This window comes from Sciurus vulgaris, assembly GCF_902686455.1.
Source record: "Sciurus vulgaris genome assembly, chromosome: 4".
In the NCBI taxonomy this organism is placed as follows: Eukaryota; Metazoa; Chordata; class Mammalia; order Rodentia; family Sciuridae; genus Sciurus; species Sciurus vulgaris.
The window spans coordinates 146,636,796-146,663,131 of NC_136464.1; the positions used below are offsets into that span (position 1 = coordinate 146,636,796).

At 40.7% G+C, this 26,336-nt stretch overlaps 2 protein-coding genes across 14 annotated transcripts in view; one reads left to right on the forward strand and one right to left on the reverse strand.

Moving 5' to 3' along the window:
• The window catches only part of RB1 (RB transcriptional corepressor 1), a 153,093-nt gene extending 150,087 nt beyond the window's left edge, over positions 1-3,006 (forward strand). For 2 of the 3 annotated variants that reach the window (XM_079137637.1, XM_079137638.1), the window contains one exon: positions 1,107-3,006. In XM_079137637.1, the coding sequence (XP_078993763.1) occupies positions 1,107-1,180 (74 nt within the window). In that variant the 3' untranslated portion in view covers positions 1,181-3,006. Of the gene's footprint in view, positions 1-1,087 lie in introns of all 3 variants that reach the window. The other variant, XM_079137639.1, reaches the window with a different exon arrangement.
• The window catches only part of RCBTB2 (RCC1 and BTB domain containing protein 2), a 53,887-nt gene continuing 29,475 nt past the window's right edge, over positions 1,925-26,336 (reverse strand). For all 11 annotated transcript variants that reach the window (XM_079137654.1, XM_079137650.1, XM_079137656.1 and 8 more), the window contains 5 exons: positions 18,287-18,477; positions 17,621-17,747; positions 15,461-15,600; positions 12,355-12,485; positions 1,925-7,837 (listed from right to left, as the gene is read on the reverse strand). In XM_079137654.1, coding sequence (XP_078993780.1) covers positions 7,697-7,837; positions 12,355-12,485; positions 15,461-15,600; positions 17,621-17,747; positions 18,287-18,477 — 730 coding nt within the window. In that variant the 3' untranslated portion in view covers positions 1,925-7,696. The remainder of the gene's footprint in view (positions 7,838-12,354; positions 12,486-15,460; positions 15,601-17,620; positions 17,748-18,286; positions 18,478-26,336) is intronic.

Sequence of the window (26,336 nt, forward strand, 5' to 3'; positions counted from 1 at the left end):
GAATGTTGGGCTGGGACTATCACTCAGTGTTAGAGCACTTGCCTAGCTTGTGTGAAACCCTGGGTTCAATCATCAGCCCTGCCCCCAGCCAATTTTTTTTTGAGTGGGGGAATACTAAAATGTACTGACTATAGCTATGGAACTTTTCTTTAAGAAAATATACAAGTTTTACAGCCTTTTGCTCTGTTTTAAATGCATACTGTACATTTCAAAATGCTTCCAAATGTTTTTACAGTTTGATTTTGGTTTTAAGCATAAAGTTTATTTTCATATATTGGGAGGAAAAGCCACAACTATTTAAAAGTTAAAATAGAAATATACCAGTTGATATAAAATCCAAAAAAATTAAATGTTTGCTATATTTAGTTATAATGGTAATATATAACACGCTGAAAAAAATGGCTTAAAAACCAACCAAAAATATTCTTTTAAATACTTTATGTCTCGAAGTCATATTTACAAAGACAGTTGGAAGCCTCTTCTCATGTTTTAATTGGTATTGTTCTCACTGATATGTCCTATGACCGAGGAATGACAATTTTAACAACCTTCTACAAAGTGGGGCATACCTGGGAGTGTGCAAGACCAATTTTATATATAAAGAAAATAGTATAAATTCTATTTATTTTTATCTAATTTTTTTGTAGTTTTTATTTTTGACCCCAAGGATACTTTACCATCTGGAGTTGTATCTCTAGCTCGCTCGCTCTTCTTTTTCTTTTTCTTTTTTTGAGACAGTTTTTTGGTTAGTTGCTGAGACTGGTCAGGAACACTTGGAATTCTCCTGCCTCTGTCTCCAGAATATCTGTGATTATAGGCATATGCGACCAAGCCCAGTTCTCAATTCTTTTTAATGTTTGCTTAGGGTAGGTCTGTATTTTAAAATTTATATACACATACAGACAAATTTTATTGGTACATGCTTTGAAAAATTTTACTCACATGTTGTATTCAGTTTTACTCACATGACTAAAAACTTTGGAGACCACTGCCTCTGCAAGCTTCTGAGCTCCATCAGTTTGACATAAGCATAATATATATGGCAGCCCCTTGCCAACATACCCAGTACCATCAACACAATTAACAGGTCTTCATCTCTGTTTCAGCATCTACTCGAACACGAATGCAAAAACAGAAAATGAATGATAGCATGGATACCTCAAACAAGGAAGAACAGTGAGGATCTCAGGACCTTGGTGGACACTTGTATACTGTGTACACCTCTGGCTTCATTCTCTCACAGATGTGACTGTATAACTCTCCCAAGTTCTGTTTACAGCCACATTAATATCTTTTTTGTAGATATAAAATGTGTAGATATAAGTTGAATATTTGTGTGGGTGATTCCTAAGCCACTTTCAATGTTGTATTCAATGGTATATATGTTGTTATTATACAAGATTGGAAATCTTGTGTAATCCTGCCATTAAAAAGGTATAGCAGATCATTTGCATTTCCAAAGTAAAATTGTTCTGCTTTATGAATGAATTGAGGCTGCCTCTGGAGTGGGAGTACTAACAACCCATGCCTGTCTGACTACTTTGTCTTCCCTTGTAGCATATGTGTGATGTTTGCTCTTGGTTTTATTAATTTATATGTATATTTTTTTTAATTTAACATAAACACCCTTAGAAAATGTGTCCTGTCTTCCAAATGCAATTCGACTGCTTGCCCATTCACTCAAAATTATCCTGAACTCTTCTGCTAAAACAGATTATTATTAGAAACTAGGAAAAAAATTAACTAATCTTTACACATTAGATTTTATTTTAGTACTGGAATCTGATGTATTGTGTGCTTGTTTTACAAATTTTAGCTTTTACATACAAGCAAAAAACAAAGTACAGACATGATACTGTCATACTACTGACACAGATTTCATACCTCAGAACTTACAAGAATTTCTTTTTTTCATCCAAACTCATGGTTTAAAATGCAGATTATTGGTAGTACTTTTTTTTTTTTTTTTTTAAACCATTCAGATCACTGAATTTTTAAGTATCTATCTGGTACTTGAAAAAGTAAAGTGTCCAATCAGAGCTTTGCTGCAGAGGACCCTAATACAGTATATCCCAAGTGCACTTTCTAATGTTTCTGGGTCCTGAAGAATCAAGATACGAATTAATTTTATTCCATAGCAGACTGTTAACTATAGAAGCCTTGCGATTATTTTTGTGTGTGTGTTTCCCTTAGGGATTTGTCTAATTGCATCTCAACAATTATTCTACCCTCCTAAATTTGGAAGGTTTGTGTTTTCTCTGGAATGGTACATGTCTTCCATGTATCTTTTGAACTGGCAATTATTTATCCTCTGTTTTTTTCTAAGTCAGTATGGTCTAACACTGGCACATTAAAAGCCACATTATTTCTAGGCCAACATTGCAAGTAATCAAAGGTCTTGTAAGTTAGGCATTAATGTTTCTGACTTTATGCAAAAGCTTCAAATTAAAATAGCTGCATTAGAAAGAAGCGCTTTCCCCCTTCCCCAGCACCTAAAGGTGTACTTAAACTATCTTGTGTGATTAACTTATTTAGAGATGGTTTAATTTAAAATAGGTGGTATTTAAGATTGCATCAGCTAGCATTTAGGAAAATCATTTTGTCTAAACTCAAGAGTTCTCTTTAAAAAGAAATCTGGTTTTATTTCTTAGAAAACAAAATTTTGTGTTTAAATTTCCAAACTGACTATTTTGACAGTTATCCTGATAACAGGCACTAGAAAGCTTTACCCCATTCCTTCATTAATTTTTGCATGAGTAGCATACAGTTCAGTTAGTATCTATGTCAAGGGCTTACCATATTCTGGGTCTTTTGCTCATCAATTTACATTTAGAATTAGTGACAGAATTTTAGGAATTTCAGAGATCGTGTATTGAGATTCTTAAGACTTCAGATGTTGCTTTATTGCTTTTTTGTACTGGTTAAAACTGTACATTTAAAATTGCTGTTACTATTTTCTACAATTAATAGTTTGTCTATTTTAAAATAAATTAGTTGTCAAGAGTCTTAGTGGTTTGATGGTGTGATCTTTGTGTTAGATACAGGAATGTTCCTTCTGTGTGTAAACTCTCTCCTACTATCTCATCCATTCAGTGTGTGGTGGACTCTTTCTACTGTTGATTCCCAAATTTGTTTCTCCAGCCCTGACCACTTCACAGAAATTTAAGCTATCATAGCCAACCAAACTCTCAATTCCTACCCCACTCCAATTTCTCAAAATTTACATCAAAATCAAACAAAAATATCTTGTTTCTAGCCTAGTTTTTTCCCAGTTTACTAAACACTTATCAAGCAAAAAACTCAGGAGTCACCTATTAACTCTTATCTGGACCACTACTTATTTATTCATTGTTAAAAATGTAGAAAACTAAAACCCAAGTGGTCCTGTGTTTGGTGCCAGAAATCATATGACATCAGAATCTTATCTGAATTACCATATACCTTTCTAGTCTTTAACTCACTCATGGGAAATATTCATCTTTCCCCACAGAAATATTAATGTTTTATTATTATGAGCTTACTGAGGCCCTACATGATCTTACATATCATGTGATATGTGTCATTATTATCATTAGCCCCAAAAAATATGCATCTGGCATCACAGGTTTATTTTTAATTTATGTGGTTTCTCAGAACAGGGTGGAAAATGCAGTGCTTTCCTTCTGAAACAGCTTGTTTGTTCCTGAAGAAAGAAAGGCAAATAAAGAGCCTACAGCAGGACAAGCAGCAGGTGTATCTCAAGAGGCTTCACTCATGTTGTATGATGATCTTAAATGAAATGGTGTCTTAGATCAAGTAAAAATCAAGCAGTCTTAACAACACTAAACGTTTTTGTCTCAGTGACAGAAAAATTAATCACTCCCAGAAATTAATTTAGCATCCCAATTATTTAAATGTTCATTATAATAAAAGGAACAAGTTCAAATTCATGTATTCACTTACTTTTTATTACAGTTTTCTGGCACAAATGGTGGAGGGGAAGATCCTGCCTTCTATTATTATCTGAATGATCTCATAGAAACTTGCTTTTAGATGCATATCTTTGTTACTCATTTTGGGGCCAATATGGTGTACATATCAGGGTAAAGATTCAGTAGAATTTTCCTCTGGACTAAATAGGTATTTTATAGAACAACTTTGCCACACCACAATGCCAGGTGTGGTAATGCACACTTTAAAATCCCAGTTACTCAGATGGTTGAAGCAGGAGGATTACAAGTTTGAGGTCAGCCTCAGCAATTTAGTGAGTTCCTGTCTCAAAAATCAAAAGGGCTAGTGGTATAGCTCTGTGGTGTAGCTCTTCTGGGTTCAATCCCCAGTACCATCACCAAAGAAAGAAAATAGTCTACCACAAGTGAAGTTTCTTAAATAGAGACATTATGGTGCTATAGTTTGTACGTGAAATGTACCACAAAGTCCATGTGTTAAAGACTGGTTCCCAGGGTGGCGCTGTTGGGAGGTAGTAGAATTTTTGAGGGGTAGATCATAATGGGAGGTTCTAAGGTCATTCGGGGCATGTCCTCCAAAAAGATTATGGGGTCCCACTCCTTCTGTCTCTTTTGTTTCCTGGCTCATGATATAAGCAGTGTGCTCCACCATGTACTCCTGCCATGATGTGCTTCCCTCACCAGAGCCCCAAAGTTATGGAGCCTCCTGATCTTAGGCTGGAACTCCAGAACCATGAGCCAAAATAAACCTTTTTCTCTTTACAAGTAAGTTGTCTCAAGTATTTCATTATAGAAACACAATACTGACTAACACACATGGTAACACTATATAATGTATAAATGAGATAAAAACAAGCACTTTTAATATGAAGCTAGGCGAGTCATCTATTCTCATAAACTCTTTTGTGACCATTGTTTTGAGACTACACTTATATTGACATGTATTGACATGTGACAATGATAAGTTATTTCAACATGTCTCTGTGATAATTTAATATGAAAGATTAAATGTATTGTTCAGACCAATATCAGTTAATTCCTAAATAGAAAATGTTAGATTTTTAGTTGAAGTTACTGAAAAAAAATCTGTGTAAGTCTTATATTTCAATGTTTGAGCAAAGACTGAATTTAAAATAACAGCAAGATATGATTTTTCCTTTTGCTTCACGGTTTGCACAACCTATTTTCTGTGATAATGGGGAGGCTAATAAGGTAGGCAAGATTACATAGTTTATGTTGCTTCTTTAAATTCTCACTGGTTAAGAATTCTGCCTCCAAATAAAATTCTACATGTTATGGTTCATTTATAGTAGCTGCAAACCAAAGAATATATTTAATATTCTTAACCTTTGCTTTTTAAAATAAATTAGATGGCATCTTCAAAAATGTCTCTCAGCAAGTGAGGACACTAATTCATTCCTATAAAATTTTAATCTCTGTACATTAGGGTAAAATTATACTGGAAACATTAAGACATTGAACTTCATTGTGGAAGTAAGAGATGAAACAAAACTTAAGGCTGGAAATACTTAAACTTGTATAAAAGAAAAGATTGATTCATTTCTGATGCAGTCATTCTGAAAATGTACCTGTCTCTCACTTATCACTAATAAATGGAATTTTCTGAGGCTTTCTAAACACTCATCTATCGGAAGGAAATAAAGGAAGGAAATCTTTTGGAAGTGTCAGTGGCAAGTCCTCCAAAACCAGAAAGAAAACATGTTTTTCCAGTATATATTTCTACCACACCCAAGACTCATTTGTCATCTCTCTCAGTGGTCTAAAATTAGCTCTTCCTTACTGTTTGGAGTCACAAGTTTTAAGTGCTAAACCACTTGTTTTTCTCATCCCAGGCTGAACATCAAAACCACTTGTGGAGCTTTTTAAATACTCTGAATTAGAATCCTCAAACCTATATTCTGTGAAGTCCCAGAAGTTACTCTGTTGTGCACAGAGATAAGGAGCACGGAGATAATATTGTACCCCTACAATAGAAGAAAGCTTTGAGAGAAAATATGGATACAAATCCAGAGTAATAACTTGTACCCTAGGACTATGGCTGTTACGGAGCCTGGTAAAGGGCTGTCCCTTTATCATTACTAAATAAATTTCTCTGTTCCCCTTTGGGTGTTCCAATTTTTACATGAAATGCATTTATGAAAGAAAGGGGCACAGAGGAGCTTCAGAAGACCCTGAAGAGTAGGTGGAGCACAGGATTTACAGAACACTGAACCCATTCTGAATGGTACTACAATGATGGCTACATTTGTCCAAACCCATAGGATGTGCAACAGCCTAAGGTGGGGTAATGTGTCAATGAAAGCTCATCAACTGTAACAAATACACTACTCTGGTAAGGGACGCTGGTGATGGGGGAGGCTCAGCATGCTGAGGGCAGAGGGCAAATAGGAAATCTTTGTACCTTCATCTCAGTTTTGCTATGAACTTAAAGCTCCTCTTAAATAAAGTCTTAAAAAAGTAACCTAATCAATAATAAGCAAAAGCAATAATATGAATAGTAACATTTATGTTTTAAGTAGGCTTTGCTATGAGACATATGAAAAACAAGTGTGTATCCCATATTTTTATATATATCTGAGACTCTGAGACATGAGGTTGATATTTTATAATTTCACTGCTGCCTAGGAATTAAAAATGCATTTATTCTATTATCTGCAAATAAGCACTTTATTATCAAATAGTTCATCATCAGAACAAGATTTCCAATTCTAAAAGGGTTTTCTTTACATAACATCATACTGTGAGACATATATTAGAAGAAACTGATACTATGTCCTGATCCAGTTTCTCTTTTGCAATTGGGTAGCTTGTTTTGATCTAAAAAGTATAAATTTCTCTCACACTTATTATGTATTCAGCGAGTAAATTATACCAGTGTCAGTTTGAAACCTGTTTTATAGTGACATATGATCAACTATTAGAAAAACTCAATCATTTTTACTTACAAAGGCAAATCATCCTTAACACAAAGAAAAGCAAAAGACTTTATGCATTTATGTAAGGCAGATGAACCCAGAAATAACAATCATTCAAAGGTAATTCTTCATATCCAATAGTCCCATATGATAAATTAATTACTCAGTAAACAGAAATTAAAATTAGCCCTTGGGCCTTTGACAACTGCTAAGGCCTTTTGTGAATTCTAATTAATGCTCTAAATTAGCCACTATTTCTCAGAACAATGTACCAGAAGACTAAGAACCTCAATAATAACAAGCTATTTTGAATTTATCCTGTATAACTTCTTTACCCAGTATTCCACAAATAAAGCTGTTCTCAGATCACCCTTAAGATTTATAATCAATTAATTGAGTGCCTATTATATGCAAGGCACTATGCTGGGTGCTGAAAATGTAGTAGTGACAGCATTCTTTGTCTAGTGAAGTGATATCAGCCTGCTGAATAATGGAATACTTGGTCAGAGGAGCATACACCAAAATTCCAATGAATCAAAGCTGTCCAACATAAGGGCTTCAAAATAGGAAATGGTAAATACAAGACATTTGCATTGTCTTCCTTGAGTGCAGTCGCATCTGATGAGAGTATTCAATGTAAACTTTGGATTTAGGCATATGGAGAAGACTGACTCACATCCTTCTAAAAGAACACAAGCATTCAGCCAAAAGTAGCTCATCCTAAATACTGTTAGCTGAAGTGAAGCCATTCACCACCGGCTTTTTTGCGGGGGGAAATGGAAAAGTTCAAAAACTTCTTTTCCACAGATGGGATCAATTTTTAAAGGCTCCAACTCTGCTGGCTTTGCTGATGAAGTTCTTCAGGAGGTCATGGTCCATTTCTGCAAAGCCTGAAGTTTGTGTTACTACAGTCAGATGGTTTATGCAAAACCTGAAGCAGAAGTCTTCTAAATCCTAGGAACAACGATAACAAAGGTTTAACAAATTCGTATTTCCCAAAGCAATGCAACATGGCAGAATTCCTCAAATAAGAAAAAAGGGCTAGGTAGCCAATAGGAGATAACGATAGAGCAATACCCAAACAACAGTTACAGAAAGTATATAACTAACATGAATCCACGCTTGTAAACTTTTAAATAAGAGTAAAACCTAACTCCTTCACAACTGGTGCGGTCTGGCTTTTTCTTCCCAGAGACAGACATGGAAGTGTATGAACTCTCCAGTACTCCTTCTAGCGACAGTAATTGTATCACTCATTCCACCTTCAATATTTGTTAAAAGCACTACACTTCCGTTTTATGTTCCCTGGGCACTTTAAATATTTCTATCTACAAAGTTTTTAAAAGAAAAGGGTGAAGCCATTAAAACTAGTAATGATGGGAAGTTGCTTCCCTTAAACCGTTAAATACTTAACAGGCCACTACAGTTTTTCCTTTGCAAGAAGACAGCTGGGTGTGGTGGCACATGCCTGTAATCCCAGAGACTTGGGAGGCTGAGGCAGGAGGATCTTAAGCCAGCCTCAGCAACTTAGCAAGGACCTAAGCAACTCAGCAAGACTCTGTCTCTAAATAAAATATAAAAAAGGGCTGGGGATGTGGCTCAGTGGTTAAGCGCCCCTGGGTTCAAACCCTGGTACCAAAAAGAAAAAAAGGATGAGATGGATGGGTTTTGTCACACTACACTTACCTTCAGTAATTGTAACAGGGCAGTAGCCCAGTGTGTGCCTGGACCCTGGGTTCAATCTGCAGCACCAAAATAATAACAGCTTCATTATTATTGTTGCAGTGCTGGGGATTGAACCCAGGGCCTTGCATATGGCAGGCAAATGCTCTATCACTAAGCTGTACCCCCAGTCCTCCAGATGCTTCTCTGATCTGGGGACAAGTGAAGCCAGCCTGCTAGGACCTCTTAGAAGCCTAGGACATACCCTGGGCTGCTGCCATCTGGCACACAGTCAAGGTGTGACCTAGTGGTGATCAATTTTTAAAGTTTCTTCTCTAATGTTGCTCAAGTCAATTTATAAAAAATAAAGCCCAAAATAATTTCCAAGTAATTATATATGCATATTGCAACTATGGTCTTTTCTTCTCTAGACACACAAAAACTACAGCAAATGAAGAAGACAAAAATGGACTAAAATTAGCAATTAAAGAGAAAATTAACAATATTGATAGCCATGTCAATACCTATAGTACATTTCCCCTTTAAGTAAGAAACAAACTACATGAAGAAAACTATTATTTCATCCCTGAACACAGCTGGGTTGGTCACACCAGCACTAAGACATTGTTCAGCTCTAGGCAACCTCTCAGTGATGAGACAGGGAAAATTCACACCTACTCTTGATATCATAACATGTTACTAATATGTGCTGAATTAAAAAATGTACTGAATATCCCAATATTCACTTAAAATCATGTCTCTTGATTAACTTTAAGGAATAACCTTTTTGCCTACAGCACATGAAAGGGAACCGAGACAGAAATGCCCTGAAAGCTTTGGCTGAACTCTACAGAGGAATGGGAGATCCCACCCCCAACCCCACACACTGCAGCATAAACACATGGAGGTAGGTGGCTGGGCAGCTGGGAGTCGTAAGAGATCTGGACAGCATCAGTAAGACTGCTAATAAGTAAGAGAACAAAAGGATCTAAGAAGTTATCACTTCGATCCACCTTTCTTTACATCCTAGAATGGGAATTTCCCATAATTATTATAAGGACAGGACTTAGAGTTCCTGAAATTCTAAGAATTTAAGAAACTGGCATAGGGGGCCCTGGTTGTAAGGGAATTCTATCCATGTAAAATAAATTCCCACCTATTATTATTATTATTATTATTATTATTGTAAAAAATGTAGTTTATTTTAAATGTTGCTAGTTTACACAGCTTCATCTTTTAAAACAGCACCCTTAGTTCTGTTGGGCAACTCACCCACATTTCCATAGTTTATTCATTCTCCTACATGACTCACACTTTCTCCTGTTAAACCCCAATAACATAACTTCCCATTTTTCTGAGGAAATGACTCTCCAGGAGGATCTGCAAGCTCTTGCCATCCTATATTTTGGCCTCCCTGGTAGACATCCATGGCTGAATAGCTGGTGATGGATGGAAGGCCAGTCCCCTATCTCTTTCACTAGATCCCACCACCCCACCTCCTCAGGGCCCCACTCCAGTGACTGCACCATTAACTTATTCTTTTTTGAATGGATCATTCCCATCATTATACAAACATGCTTCAATTTCATCAAAAAAAGTAAAAAAAATGTCCTACTTGACATGCCCCCTCCAATCTGTTTCTCTTTATAACTAATATGATCAGAAAAAGGTGTCTCCATTCCCATCTCCAATTCCTCTGCTTCCATTTTCCACTCAGGCTTCACCCAACTCACTGAATTGAAACCAAGTGTCCAGGTCGCCTATGGAGATCTCACTGCCAAACCCACTAGTCAGCTTCCAGGGTTCACCTGACCCACTAGCAGCATCAGACATGATTGAGGACAACTTCCTGATTCTCTTTCCTAGGACGCTTCTCCTGGTTTGTCTCTTACCCTGCTGCTTTGTCCTTTGTGTGCCCTTGGCTGGTGTCTCCATATCTTCTTTGACTCTACAGAGTGCTTGTGACTGAACCTCAAACATGCCTGTCTCATGACAACCTCACAGCTTGCAATACACTTCTCTGAACTCGAGTGGGTATGCAACTTGCTCATTACACACGTTCACCTGTAGGTTTACGAACCCACGTTCATCTGGAGGTTTGAGACATCACATCCTTAACATACTCCAGACCAAATTCCTTCCCCCAAATGCCACTGCTCCCCATCTTCCCTATCTCAACATGATAATTTCATCCTTTAAGTTGCTCAGGACAAAAATCCTTGAAGTTATTCTTAAATTTTCTTGTTTTTTTTTTTTTTCCTTTACCAATCCATCAACAAATTTTATTGTCTCTACCTTTAAGATACATCTGCAATCCAACCATTTTTCATCATCCCCACAGTGAGTGACCCAGACCAACCCACCCTCATCACTTCCTAGAGCATTTAGCCTCCTTACTGACCACTCTCCTGGCCCCCACACACTATGCAAGGTGGGTAAGATTTTTTTAGATCTAGGCAGAGAAAAAAAATCTCATCTTTGAATTTTTAGAAATATATACATAATGTGACCTAGAAAAAAAAATCAGAAGTTCCTGATTTGAAAGTTGCAATGAAAACTAATCCTCTCTGGTTAATGAGTCATTTCCTTCCTCAGATTTTGTATTTTTTACATTTTCTTTAGTAAGTATATTATTGTTTACATAAGCAAAAAAATAAGTTATAACCTTTTTTCTACTAAAATGTCCCTGTTTTTTGACCAAAGGAGAGGATATCCTTATACCAAAAGGAAACTGATTCCAAGAAGTTATGGCCTGTTTCCTAAAGATTTAGCCTAAAATCAGTTTTCTTTCCTTTCTTTATTATCATAACAATACATGGTCACTGTAGAAAGTTCATGAAAACAAGCAAAGAAAATAAAAATCACAATCCCACCATCCAATGATAACCACAGCCCATAGTCTTTAGTTTTTTTCTTAGGTAGATAATGAATTTCAATCTTTTTTTCTACTCAGCTGTTTATACTTAAAATAATAATAATGATAGGACCACAGCTTTTTCATGGAATGACAGATCTTCAGTAGTAGCATAATTGCATACTTTTAACATTTTATAAGTAATTCTCTACTCTTCACATTGACTTTTTCTAATTTTCCAAAATAATGAGCTGCTGCGTGACCCTTTTTGAAGTTAACTATTTGTTCAAATTCATGATTACTTCCTTGAGATAAATTCCAATAAGTGAATTCCTTAGTATGAGAATTACATCTGTAAGGCTTTTAATACGTATTATACCTAACTGGCCCCAGAATAACTGTACCAATTTGAACAGTCACTGTTTTAGGAGAATCCTCATTATTCTAAGCCCTTATTATTTATAAAAAATATACTTCCCCACTTTGACAGGTGAAAAATTATATTTTGTTTTCACTTATATTTTTTAATTTATGTTTTTCATTCTTTCATAGATCCACTTGTTCTTTGGTTCATTTTTTTTTCTGTCAAACTGCTTATATTTCTCTTTCTTTAAACTTGTTTCATTTTATGTGACAAATATTTTCCCCAGTGCATCATTTACTTTCAGACTTTGTGCTATTTTTGGTGTGAACAGCTTTTTTTTTTTTTTTTTTTTTTTGGCGGTGCTGGGGATGGAACCCAGGGCCTTGTGCTTGCAAGGCAAGCACTCTACCAACTGAGCTATCTCCCCAGCCCGATTTTTATCTTTTGAAATCAGGTCTATCAACCCTTTCCTTTGATGTTCACCCTGACATCATATAGCCACCTATCTTTTTTCTGGTACCTTTGTTAGTTTTTTGCTCTTTACATTAAGATTTTAGTCCACCTGGAGTTTAGTTCAGGTGCTCTTCTCACCTGAGCGTCGTATTTCACAGCAGCCGAGAGCAGAGCAATGGCGTTCTCCTCACAGATCCCTTGCTTGATGGTTTGTTGGCAGAGTTTTTTCAAACGATTTTCTCTATAAAATGTAGCCAAATCTAGCAATCCTGGTGGAAAGACGTACTTATTAGGGAACACATTTCAAGCATCCTGATTTAAATTCACTCAGCCATTCACAGATGGTTTTGACATGACTTTGAACATCACGCTCAGTGAAGCCCTGTGCAAACCCAGACGTGCCTCGGAGGGTGTGGGCTCCCTGAGAAGGCAGCCGAACTCAACGAGCACAGTAGCCAGATGGAGCAAAATGAAAATGGCCTTAGGAATTTTCCTAGGAAAAACAAAGAAAAAGGAGTGGGTCCCCCTTGGTCACCCCATTAGCTATATCTTCCTCTGCAGGTCATGCCCGTCAGCACACATGCTTTAAAGATAAAGGAGGGGTTTAGGTGTAGCTCAGTGGTAGATGTGTGCTTAGCATGCACCAGGTCCTGGGTTCAATAGTTAAAAGAAACACCTTTCACAGGCATGCATCTCTCTGCTCCTCCCTGCAGAACTCCTACAGAGTCGTCTGTATTTGCTCCTTTCTTACTCCCAGTCTGTCCTCAAGCCATCCCAAGAAGAATCCCACTGCCACTGCTCACTGAAGTCATTGTTACTAATGGCTTCCACACTGCCAAACCCAGGTCTAGTCTCCGGTTTCCTCTTACTCAACATTCACATGGCACCTGATGTGGCTGATGATGTGGGCCCCTTGAACCACTCTTCGCTTGTGTTTTGATTTTTCCTAGGACTCTTGGGTCCCCTTGGTGGGCCATTTTTCCTGACTTCCAAATGTGTAGATGCCCCAGGGTTCAACCCTCAGACACTTATTCATTTATTTCCCCAAGTGAGCTCCAACCCCACGGTTTTAAATACTTCTAGAGATGCTGATAGTTCCTCTTATGTGACTTGTCATCTGCTTTCAAATCATCCAGTGAAGACTCAGTGATATACACGCCAGTTAATTTTAATCTACCCTGAAATCCTCTAATTAGGAATGGTCTATTCATATTTGAAAGATCCTATTTGTTTTCAGATGTTGCTATCTGAATCTTCATTAGAGGACTTTTTAATTAGCATAAAGAATATCAGAATTAATTTGTCACTGGTGAATGAGTGCTGTTGAGGATATGCAGCTTAGCTAAAATATCCTGAGTCCTTCTGCCCTTGCACAAAGGGGGTTCCAGCATTGTGAGTTCATGATCTGACCCCCTTGGCAGAGGTACACGTCAGTTAGTCCTGGGCTACCACCTGATCAGAAGGTTAGCTGACTTCTGCTACTAGAATACTGTCACATCCACCTCAAGCTAACATTTCATTCAAAGGTACTAGCAGAGCACCTAAAGGACAGAGCTGGGACTTAATCAATCTTAATGTATTGTTTTGTATCTATATTTCTTCACTAATATGTTCTTAATCATGTGGTAGAATCTGACTGGAAAGCCCATGCCACAGCAAATACTGTTAAAATGAAGAAAAGGCCCATGGCCAGAGGAAGATACTAAAGTCATGAGTCATGAACAGATTGTTTTGGGTCAGGTCTCAAAACTTTCAAATTCATATCAACAGCCCCAAATGCTCCCTGAGCTTTAACTCACATACACAAGTCCTGGGCCACTGCCCTGAGCCTGGGCTCTGCACCTTTTCCAGGCACGCCCACATCATGGGGTGCTCAAGAGCCCCAGCCCACTTCAAGATCACACTTTGGGTCCCTGGGAACCTGAATTCCCTGCCTCATTGGTCCTGAAGTCACACATGTGTGAGAACTTCCTCCCCGTGACAAGCCATACCACCAATGTGCAGACCCCTGGCCCCAAAGGGTGGCCCAGATTGGGGCTGGGTGGAGCTTGGACATGCAGGCTGCAGTGCCCATATGCCCCTTACAATGCAACAGAGCTGCAACCTGGAGGCCAGGGATCCAACGCTCCTGCCACCATGTTCCAGCCAGAACCAAAACTCAAACCTAGCCCTTCAGTTCTTAATGAAGATGTATTTTTCTATTTTTCAAGGTAGGAGGATGGAACGTATTTTATCTGAAGTTTGTTAGCCTGATATGTTCCCTTTAAATTTTAGACACATAGCACACAGGCCTCCATTTGAACTCTTGCCTGGGTCCTGCCAATGTTAAGGGTGAGCCTATGAAAGAAACTGCCACTCAGTGTTTATGAAGCAGCTGAAATTCCACTGGCTTTTCAAAGTCAAGAGCAAAACCTGTTGCTCTCCATCTCCCTCAGCTCATCCACCTCCTTTAACCCATCTGCTCAAGCCAAAAGCCTCAGCATGGTCATCCTCCCTCACCTCCCACCTCACTTCCCATCCATCAAGCAACTCTGCCAGCTGCAGCTTTAAGGAAATCCAGAACCTGACCTCTTTTCAGCACCTCCACTGCTACACCCCAACCCATAATACCACCATCTCACACCAAACCAGAGTAATTACCAATCTCTTAAAAATCAAAACACATCTCCCCTGTGCAAAAGTTGTTGCCTGCCTTTCCCCTTCACCCCCTCCCCACACACACACACAAACACACACTCTCTCTCTTCCTCTCAGCCTGAATCATAAGTGTTTAGCTGAGCCACGATCATCTGCAAATGCCCACTTTCCCAGCCTCAATCCCCTCTGGTCCATGGTCTGAATGAGTGGACCCTCCAGGGTCCTTCCTTTACAGACACTAGGATTTGTCCTTTGCACCTGTGTCTGTCCCTCCCTCCACCCTATTGCCTGTGATGCTCCAGTAGTGGCTGATATTCCATCAACCCCTCATTTATCTATCTAGTCAAGCTCTGTGTGAATCAGTAACAGGGGGAAAGAGTTTGGGTTCAGGGACTAGGGATGCAGCTCGGTGGCAGAGTGTGAGCTGAGCGTGCACAAGGCCCTGGTTTCTATCCCCACACCCATCAACAAGCAAAAATTTGGGTTGAACATACAGAAAAGAAACCTTGTGGTCACCCTCACAGTGCCTTTCTTTTAGGTTCTATGGAAACCACTTTGAAGTTACTCGACATTTTGCCAATTTTGTGGAAAATTCTTCGGCAATTACCTACTGCCTCCTCAGGGGAGAGGCTGATGCTGTCTGTGTAGAGGTATTCCAGGAAGGCTCGATACACAGGATATGAAAATTCACTCATTTCTACAATATCATCATCATTATCTTCCAATGAAGAACGAAAATGTTCACATCTAAAGGAAGAAAGGAGCAGGTCAGATTCCAGCTTCCGGACTACGTTAAATTAGACACTTTCCTCTGTGTAAGTTTGGATGCTGAATGTCCCCCAAAGGCGCATGTATGGAACTAGCTTGCTATTATTGGGAGGTGGTAGAAACCTTAATAGATGGGACCTAGTGGGAGGCCTCAGGTCGTTGGGCGGGGGAGGGGCCTAACCAGGTCCCTTCCTCCTCCTTCATTCCTGGCTCCCCATGCAAGCAGCTTTGCTCCTCCATACACTTTTGATAGAATACGCTGTCTCACCACAGGCCCAAAGCAATCAGTCATAGATTGGAACCCCCAAAACTCTCAGTCAAAATAAACCTTTTTGGTTAAAGGTGTAGTTCACTAGCAGATCACATGCTTAGCATGTGTGAGGCCCTGTGTTCAATCCCTAGCCCCAAACAAATAAATCTTTTGTTTTATAAGCTAACTATCTCAGGTATTTTGTTAGAGCTCCAGCATCCTTGCCTGAGATCCTTCCATTCTTTTCTGGCCTGACATTTTCAAACAATCAACTGTTCAACAAGGCTGCAAATGCAAACCCACTGCCATGGCGGGGGCGGGCAACTGCCTCTGGCAGTGCTGGTGAAGATGGTGCCAGACTCCCGGCATCATTCCCATACCACATCTACCAACCAGCACTTATAGAAATCAGTAAGGCTTATTTTTATAAATCTGAGTAAATTTGTTTCTTCACTCCATTATGGTTTGGATCGTGTCCCTTAAACATTCTTATGTTGAACTCCTAACATCCAGAATGACAGAATGTGAACTTATTTGGAGACAGGGTCTTTACAAAGGTGATCGAGTTAAGATGAGGTCATCGGTGTGGCCCTGATACAATATAACTGGTGTCGCTACGAGAGTGGGGAATGTGGACACTGACGCTGACAGGGAGAATGGCGGATGGTGATCTGAGTTAAGCTGCCACACGCCAAGGAACGCCAAAGACAGTTGCCAACCACTAGAAGCTGGGAGAGAGGGTTGGAACCGATTGTCCCCACAGCCCTCTTCCTCGACCTTGACCTTACACTTCCAGCCTCCAGGGCTGTGAGAGAGTAAGATTTTGTTGTTAAAGCCACCTTTGTACAAGTACTTTGTTACAGCAAACTAACTCACTCCCTTTTTAAAAATGAAGATTTTTGTGCTACAGAGAGAAGAAATGCAGCACAGCTTGACCTTCCTAATGGGGAACTTGAGACTGAAACACCACATTGGGTCTATGATTCACTGAAATGGGGTTTAAATTATGTTACTCAACAGCATGATGCATTTCAAAATCAGTAAGAGGGAAGAGTCAGGCACAAAAGAATGCATACTGTACCATTTCATTTGTATAAACTTCCAGAAAATGCTAGCTCATCTATGGTGGCTGAGTGGTCCCTGGCTGCCCAGGCAGGGGCCTGAGGGAATCTCTGAGGGGCGACAGAAATGTTCTGTATCTTGATGTAGGGTAGTGGTTTCACAGGCATGTACATATGACAAAACTCATCAAAGAGCACATCTGAAACGGATGCCACACAGGCTCATAAATTAAACACTTAATTTTAAAAATCATTATGTTGGTGTCACTCCAGATCTTGTTGATCTGGAAAAGCTGACCTCTCTTTTTTTGAAGCATTTAAAAGTGAAGTGTCCCATAGCTGATTGAGGAGAGCAATTGCCACGGCTGAGCGCAGTTCCCAGGCAGGGAAGGCAACTTGTGATGGGAATCTACCATGTGCAAAGCTCACCGGCTGCTCTCTAACGAAGTGGACAAAGCATTTCCCCGGTGCTCTAAGGAATGCCTGCAAGACTGATTCCCCAAACCACACACCAGCACTTGCCGCACCCAACCTGTGTTATTTCTTGTTTCCCTGATCACATATTTCCCACTGTGCAAACCCAGAAGGGCCAAAAGAACCTTGCACTTTTTCGATATCAATGAAATGTCTAGCTTAACTGTCAAATGAAAGGGACTGATCTCAAATCTCAAAACAAATGATTCCTTACCTAATTTTGAGAAGGACTTTATGTGCATAAATATATTTTCCATCAACCAGAAACTTCAGATCTGCAGTATCTGGGTTGTCAAATTCCCTCTTCAGTGACTCAGCCACGGTGAGGTGGTCATCGGGTTCTAAGAGAATAACACATGCTGCAAGACTCAGCTGCAGACGTGACAACCACGCACACAGGCCAAGATGAGGCCTTACTGATAGCACTGGTGAAAACATCAGCTCCCCAAAAGAAATGACAACTGAGCAATGCCTTCCCCCAAATACAGATTTGCATCTCCGCAATTCATGAAGACAAAAAACCTTACACAAACCTGCTCCTAGAGATGACCAAACAACTAAAAACTAAAAACAACTACCTTGTTAATTTTGAATGAAATTTTAGAGTGTCTGAGTATAAATATATTAGCTAAAATAAAAGATGCAGTTTCCCAGCAAAATTAAAAAGTGTTTAAATAAAATTACTTGAAACTCAGTACTGGTGTTGGTTTCTCATACTTTTAAGAAAACTAATCAATCAGGTTAGTTCCTTTCACAGGAGCTGATTAGAAGGAAATAAACTAAGATCCTGCACCTAATGGAGTCCTTATGTCAAAATAAAAGCCCTGAACTCTCTTCCTAGTTTTCAGGCCGTGTCCCACATGGACAGGGACCAGCTTACCCACTGAGAGGAGGCGCCAGGTGACAGCAGGAGTGGCAAAGCAAGCAAACACGTCGTCGGTGCAGGAGAAGTGGGTGAGGTGGGGCAGGATCACTGACTGGCCCCGGCACTGGCCCCACATGTACACGTGCCCTCCCTGGGTCTTGGCGGCAGATGTGTGGGCAGAGTGACAGGCTGCAATCTCTATGATCCTAGGTTCACAAGCACACACCACAGAAACAGTAAACAGGAGAAGAAACGAGCTGGTCTCTCCTGCCCCTAGGTTTAATTGATTTGGGCATCATACACCTAATTGACAGAAGAGTGTGGCCCAAGGAGAGAAAGAAACAAAACAGGACTTAAATACCTCATTTCTTCAGTGGCACTTACAAGGATCTATTTGTAACCACTTCTAGCCTGTAGGTCTGGAAAAATATATACTGCCTTATTTTGAAATTCAAGTACTGCCAAGTCAAGTGAATATCAAAAAGAAAAAGAGAAGGTTTAATATTTTTTTGTTCTTAAAACATTACTAACTGAAAGAGATAATAAAGATATAGACTATCTTCAATAATAAATATTTTGATTAAAACTTCCCCTATTTGGGCTGCGGGCGTAGCTCAGTGGTATAGCATGTACTTAGCAGGAGTGATAGCATGGGTTCAATCCCAGCAACAAAAACAAAAACAATAACAAAATGCATCTATTTTAGGGCTAGAAGGAGCATGATGAGAATCCTCCCAATTCCTACAGCACATCATAAATTTGATAGTTTTGTTTTGGGGATGGGGGGAAATTAGGTGCTAGGGATCAAACCCAGGGCCTTGGGCTACTAAGCAGGTACACAACTACTAAATGACACCCCTAGCCCAGATTTGGTAGTTCTGCTCACTAGGCTGTATCATGTGGAACCTGAAAACAGCTTCCTGGGCTCACCTGAGACAGACTCTAGTTCTAGTGTAAGTTCACGATTGACGGGGATGTAGTTCATAGAACACTTCCTGATGGAAAATATTGCTCTGTTAGTCTGGAAACAATTCCATTCCTTCTCCGTAAGAATAATCTACCAAAAAGACTCGAAGAAGATAGGAAGAACTTTTGCCTCAAGTGAGGCCTCTGTCTGGATTTTGCCCTCTGCAGGCCATGCCCCCAGTAATCTCAGAGAGGGACTTCAGGTCACCTTTGACTTCTTCACTTGCCACTTTCTTCAAAATAGCCAGTTAACAGGCAAGGCGGATTCTTTCTTGGTGATGTCTCACATTAGTCCCACGTGGGCCAGGCACCCTCGCCCGCCCCCATCTGACAGTCTCCCTGGTCCCTGGCTTTATACGTTCTCTCTCCTCAGCCCCAGATCCATCGTGCTGGCAGGGGGACGATCCTCCTGAGACACTGTTCTCATGAATATTTTTGGACCTTCAGGGGTTTCCCACTGGATGAAATCCAGACACAGGACACTGAGGCTTCCACCTCCCTGTGTGGCCTTCCAAGTCACCTTGGTCGACACTCAGTAAGTTCCAAATATCTCACTGCCCCTGGATCTCTCTGGTCCTGGTTGCAGTGCTTGTTCAGAAACTCTGCCTTTGTCTCTGCCTTACAAACACCGCCCCTCTTGTAAGGCCCAGTGCGAACAGCCCCGGAGGAGAGGCCCCTCTCTCACCTGGGCTCTTGCAGCACTTCCTGTCCACCTGGCCCAGATGTGTCAGATTCACTGTTCAGCTAGGTCACAAGTTCCCGGCAGGCCAAACTGCTGGCTTCTTTCTCTCTCAACAGTGTCTTACTAAATGCTGTCTGCAGGTCACTTCACTGGCTAACTGAGAAAGACAACCATACAAAGCAGCTGAGGGTTGGGAAAGACCCCGCAGGCCGAGTGCTAGCAGTGGAAGGGTGGAGAAATCCTCCAGTGCCTCCCTGACGCAGATGTTTCCGATCAAGAGGGAAGGTGCTCATCCTGCAGCCTGGAGGCTGTCGAGCTGGCTTCCTCACAAGGTCAAGCAATTACACTGATTTTTCTGAGGGCATCTCTCAGCTCTTGAGAACCCAGAGATACTAGAGGAAAAGAAGCCATGAAGCACCACCGTGGGGAGCCAGGGCTTTAGAGTCACATAGACCAAGGTTTGGACCCCAGTGCGCTCACTAGGCTGTGGGACTCAGGGACTGTCACAGCCTCTGGGAGCCTCAGTTTCATCACATTCAGGACTGCTGTGAGAATTACATAGTAAGGTCAATGTGCCAAGCACAAAGTCCAGAATACAAATGGGAGCACAATTAAAGCAGTTTTTAAATACTCTTACTACTGTCAAAGGGCAGGGCTACAACAATTTAGTTGAAGCAACCTTCATGGAATTCTAGAAAATTCTAGAATTATCAATTCTAGAATTAGATAACACTTCATTCCACAAAATACACGAAGTGTTCCAATGAGCTGGGCAAAGGAGGCTGGTTTTACAGGCAGGGAAGGCTGAAGAAAGCAGAAAACAGATCAATCATTTCAAAATTACTTTCCTTGTAAAGTTGGGACAGAGAGGCAGAAAAATGGGCGAAAAACTGATTGGTTAATGTTGGCTTACTTTAGCTTACCTTTTCTGTGTAGGGACTAAGCAGAGCCATTACCAAGAAATGGGCCTGTTTGGGAAATTTGGCTGTTATGTCTCTAATTTCTGATTTCTCAGAAAGATAAATAGTTTCGTTTCAGCTCAGTAATCAGAAAGTTAGCATGAATACTCCATTTTGATTTTTAGTCTGCTGTTGGGGTCCCAGGCAGGAACTTAGTCCAAAACAATGGCTACCTGTATTTTTTCTGAAGACTGTTACTACTCAGCATTTTAAGTGACAGTGCCTCTCTTAGGTAGAGACTATATATATTGGATGATCACTTAAGATTAGTAAACCCTCCCTAGAAGAATCCTCTTCTAGCCTGAACAGTAGTGCACACATGTAATCCCAGTTGCTTGAGATTCTGAGACATAAAGATTACAAATCCCAGGTCAGCTTGGGCAATTTAGCAAAATAAAATTTTTGCAGATGTGGCTCAGTGGTGGAGTGCTTGCCTCGTATTAGCAAGTCCCTGGGTTCAATCCCTAGTACTGCAAAACAGGAAACAAAAAAAGAATCCTTCCCTAACATCTGCACAGTTAGGTCAGTCAACTGGCTCCAACTCTAATCTGGGACTCTGCAAAAGATGCTGGCCTGGGAGAATGGTCCATATGGCTTGGCTTCCCAATAGGCACACTCTTTTCAACAAATAAAGAAAATGGGAGAAGGAAATAGAAAAATTCATCGAATCAAAGGAAAACAGGTCCACTGCCCCCATCTATTTTACAGGCAAGCCTCCTGGGTCACTCTTGGATGTCAGGCAAACGCTCTCCACCCGCCTGCACGTCCAGCCAGCTGCACCTCCAGCCCTCACTCCCCCAACGGGAGAGCAGCAACACCAGTCCTCTGGGGTGGGGGGAATGAGCTCTGAAGTAACTGGTCTGAAGAGGGCAAGTTACTAAATTCTTGTTCTCAGTCTTATCATCTTTGTAAAGAAAAAAAAAAAGATGTGGAAGGAGCAGGATCCAAGGTAGCCACCATCTCATAGGTTTGTGGTGGGGAGGAAATGAAGTCCCCAGCAAAGTTGGGCATGAAAAATGGCTTATTTCCATGATTAAAAGTTGGTAACAGCTAGTGCAGAACTGCAGGGCCTGCCCTGGAGCTGGCAATTTAGCGAAGGAGGAAATCACAGCTCCACGGCACAGACAACTGGCAAAGAACAGGAAAGTGTGCCCCAGCGCTGCAGGAGTGAGGAGGGAACCGGCACCTGCTGGGCCCCGCGGCCTGTCCACAGGGACTGAGCACCGTGGAGACATGCTGCAGCCTGCGTGGGAGCAGAGGGCAGAACTGGGAAACTGGAGGGAGGGCACCCCTAAGAGACAGATGGGCGACACTGGGGGCAGCGGGCCCAGAGTTTGCTGGGAACCCAGCGTCTCTAAACCCAAGGGGAAGTTCAGTTTGGGTCTAACGTGACAGGAAAATGGGAATCAGCTTTGTGACAAGGCGTGCAGTGAGGAAAATGGTGTTCTGAGGATTACTCTGGCCAATGGTGTGCAAGGAAGACTGAACGAGAGAGAGAACAGCCTGTAGGGTTGGTATGGGGAGGCCATGGCGGGGCACCATGACATCCAAGCCAGGCTGCCAAGGAGAAATCAGGGTGGCCTGGCAGAGGAAGGAGAGGAAACCAAGATGGCCCCAGAGCATGGGTCTGAGAAATCCCTGCCTGGTGCTGCTGAGGGAGGCACCGGACCAAAGGCAGGGGTGGGCTTGACATATTGATAGCTAAACAGTAAATAAAAGATAAAAAAAGAAGGCCTTGAGCATTTTAACCAACCCAATGGTAAAACCTCATGGGAGTCTCTGGGTGGGCAGGGAGGTTGGGCCAGCCCGAGAGCCTTTCCATGAACGTTAATGAACCGTGCTTGTCTCCTCCTACACGAGCACTATTGCAAGAACCTACTAGGCAAAGGCTTTTCTTTAAAAAAAAAATAATAATTTCTGTGTACTTTGGGAAACCACTTAAAATGATAAAATAATAGATTCCTGCCATGCACAGTGGTGCAGGCCTGAATTCCTGTGACTCAGGAGGCTGAGGTAGAATTGCAAGTTTGAGGCCAACCTGGGCAACCTAGTCTCAAAATAAAAATAAAAAGGGCTGATGATATAGCTCAATGGTAGAGTATCCCTGAGTTCAATCTCTATTTCAAAGAGAAAGATAAATATCCTTTTCCCTGACAATGCTTCCTGAGAAATGACACCAAGAGGAACACAACAGTATGCTTCCATGAAAAACTACGGAACACTAGAAAATGGAAATAGTTTAGTCCCTGCATTCCCTTCTGAAGTGTCTATGAGCCTCCTCAAAAGGGTGTGGCCTTGGTCACTATAGCAGCTGGTGACCCAGGAGGAGCTGGGACAGGCGGGGGTTGGGGGGGTTGGCAGAGGACCGTGCTAGGCAGTGCTAGGTCTGGCCTGGCCTGCCGAGTCCCTCAGGGGAGGGGGAGGCTAAGGCTGGGCTGACAGCAGGAGGAGAGTGGAGAAGGTTTAGAGGGAGCTTTCAGGTGGAGGCTCGGGGCCCAAGCAACCACCCAGGAACCTGGCCTTTGCCTTGGGTCGTTGGTTTGTGAATATGATTTCATACCCAGAAGAAAATTCTGAAGCTCAGATTTTCCAGAGTTATAAACAAGATAACGACTACAAACTGATCGATTTACTGTTAGGGTATCTGACATACTTCTCGTTTTATTTTGGAGCCAACCTTAATATGGAAAAGAAATGACTGTTGTTTTGTTTTGTTTTCCAGTGCTGGGGATGGAGCCCAGGGCCTCAACCGTGCTAGGCAAGTGCTCTACACTGAGCTACACCCTCGGGCCTTTTTATTTTATTTTAAGACAGTGTTTCAAGAAGTTGCAGAGGGTGACCTCCAATTTGTGATCCTCCTGACTCAAGTTTCCTGAGCAGCTAGCATTACAGGGTGCACACCACCACACACAGCTTAAAAAAAAAGCGACGACATATTCTTAGTAAACAGGTTGTATGTCACCTTAACAGAATAATCTGCAACAACTGCATAGCTTAATAGCTGTGAAGTACTAGAAATGAAAAGCCAGTGAGTGAGAAAGAATGTCAAAACAGAAAACAAGAAGGAGCAAAGGGAATTTGTGAGGGAGAATAATATGGAGAATAATGACCAATAATTCTTGTTAAAAGACCCAGAGCTGTGATTTCTAGTCTTAGTTTTGTAAGAGCCCAAAGTTTTACTGATTACCTCAAGACATTACAGAATTCTGAAGACCTCAAGCTAGTTTTACATCAATTTAATTAAAAATATGCTTTTATGTTATTTTGAAAACAAAGGCACAGATACCAATCAATCAAATACTAATGTACTGAAACTTGAGGAAGACTGAGAATGACTGCGTTAGAAAGCAGATAATCATTTTAATGATTAAAATTACTTTAGATAAGCATCAAGTCCTGACAAATGCTAATATTTTTCTTCAAAAATAGACCTATCTAGGAAAGGATGACTCTTTTCTCACTTTGGTGAATAGGCACCTCACAGCCACAGACCCACCCGGCCCCACCCCAAATTCACTCCTATTCTCAGTTAGTCAAGCTTCCTTGTGCCCGGCCCCAGGAGAGTCAGGAGAGTTCCTAGGAAAAGAGTCATGACCTGCCCCGGAAGTTCAGTCACTGGAAAGGGTAGAAAGGTGGAGAACAAATCCAGCCTGGACTGGGATCCTCCCTTGCTGTCTGCATGTGACCAAGGGCTCACTGACACTGTGCAGCTCAGAAATCACAGCCTGAAATGCAAAACTTGAAAACTGAGAAAATTAGGGATTTAGAACATTCATCTGTGATTTTTACAAGCAAAAACTATGTTTATGCAGACAACAGCAAATACACAAAGGCAGAGCTAGCTCTACCTTTTTATACAATTATAATTCAAAAATAATTGCAGTTTAAAAAGAAAGAAAGGCAACAGATAACTCTCAAGGTCCAGATAAGCAACCTGGCTCTCACATCACTTCCATTCCCTGCTTCTCTGCTACCTTTTCTTTCTTCCACCTTGATGCCCCACAGTCTGTCCCAGCGTGAACCAGTCAGATGGGCCATCACACTGCACAAGCAGTACAATGTGAGCAAGTCACAGGTGGACGATGACAGCAGATTCCAGGGGTAGGTGAGTTAAGTTTTTGGTTGCGGAAACACCATAAAAAGTGGTAAAGTGCCAGCCAAGCATGGCACGCCTATAATCCCAGCTACTAAGGAGGCTGGGGTGAGAGAATCATAATTTTGGGGCCAGCCTCCACAACTTAAGAGACCCTGTTTCCAAATTTTTTAAATCATAAAAAAGGGATGAGGATGTAGCTCATAACAGGGTGCCCCTGGGTTCAATTCCCAGTACCAAAAGAAAGAAAAAGTGGTAAAAGTCATATAAAAACATTGTTTTTGTTTTGAGCTACCTTTCTTGAATAACTTCATTGTTCAGGCTAAATGCTAAATGTCCCCATTGACTGGACTGGTGGTCCTGAGGCATTTTTGTGGTTATTTAGAGCTTCCTGTCTCCTTTACAAGATAAGCAAATAACACTGTGGTAAGCAGTTCCTACCTTCAGTTGCTTTGATGAAAACTGTTTTTAAAAACCTATTCAAATTAGGTTAAGTAATAGCAACTGAGTTCACAATACACAAATGAAAAGTGAGGTGGCTGAGAAACCACTGTTTGGTTACTTTTGTTAAGTATTTCAACAGAAAAATATAAGAGAATTGCATATAAGTGCTAGCTAATCTATTTATCCATACATCTATTTTAAAAGCAAGTCTAATAAAATTATGTGAAATTAAAAAAACAACAGTACAAATTTCTACAATAACTGTAATCCTGGATTAAAAGAAAAAAGATAATGAAGTATATTCTTGCTTCACACTAGTGTCAAGAAAATGTGGTATATATACACAATAGAATATTATTCAGCCATAAAGAAGAATGAAATTACTACACCATTTGCCAGCAAATGGATGGAACTGGAGACTATCATGCTAAGTGAAATAAGTCAATTCCCCCAAAACCAAAAGGTCAAATGTTCTCTCTAATTTGCAGATGCTAACACACAATAGTTGGGGGTCAGGGGGCAGCAACAGAAGTTATCTGGATTAGACAAAGGGGAATAAAAGGAAGGAAGCGGGGATGGGAATAGGAAAGACAATAGAATGAATTTAGACATAACTTTTCTATGTTCATATATGAACACAGCAGCAGTGAAACTCGACATCATGTTCGACCACAAGAATGGGATCAGGGCTAGGGCTGCAGCTCAGTGGTAGAGCGCCTGCTTTATATGTGTGAGGCACTGGGTTTGATCCTCAGCACCACATAAAAATAAATAAATAACTGTGTCCATATACAACTAAAAAATTATTAAAAAAAAATGGGATGCTAATTAGAATAAGTTGCACTCCATGTATGTATACTGTCAGAATACACTCTATTGTCATGTATATCTACAAAGATAAATAAAAATACATAAATAATT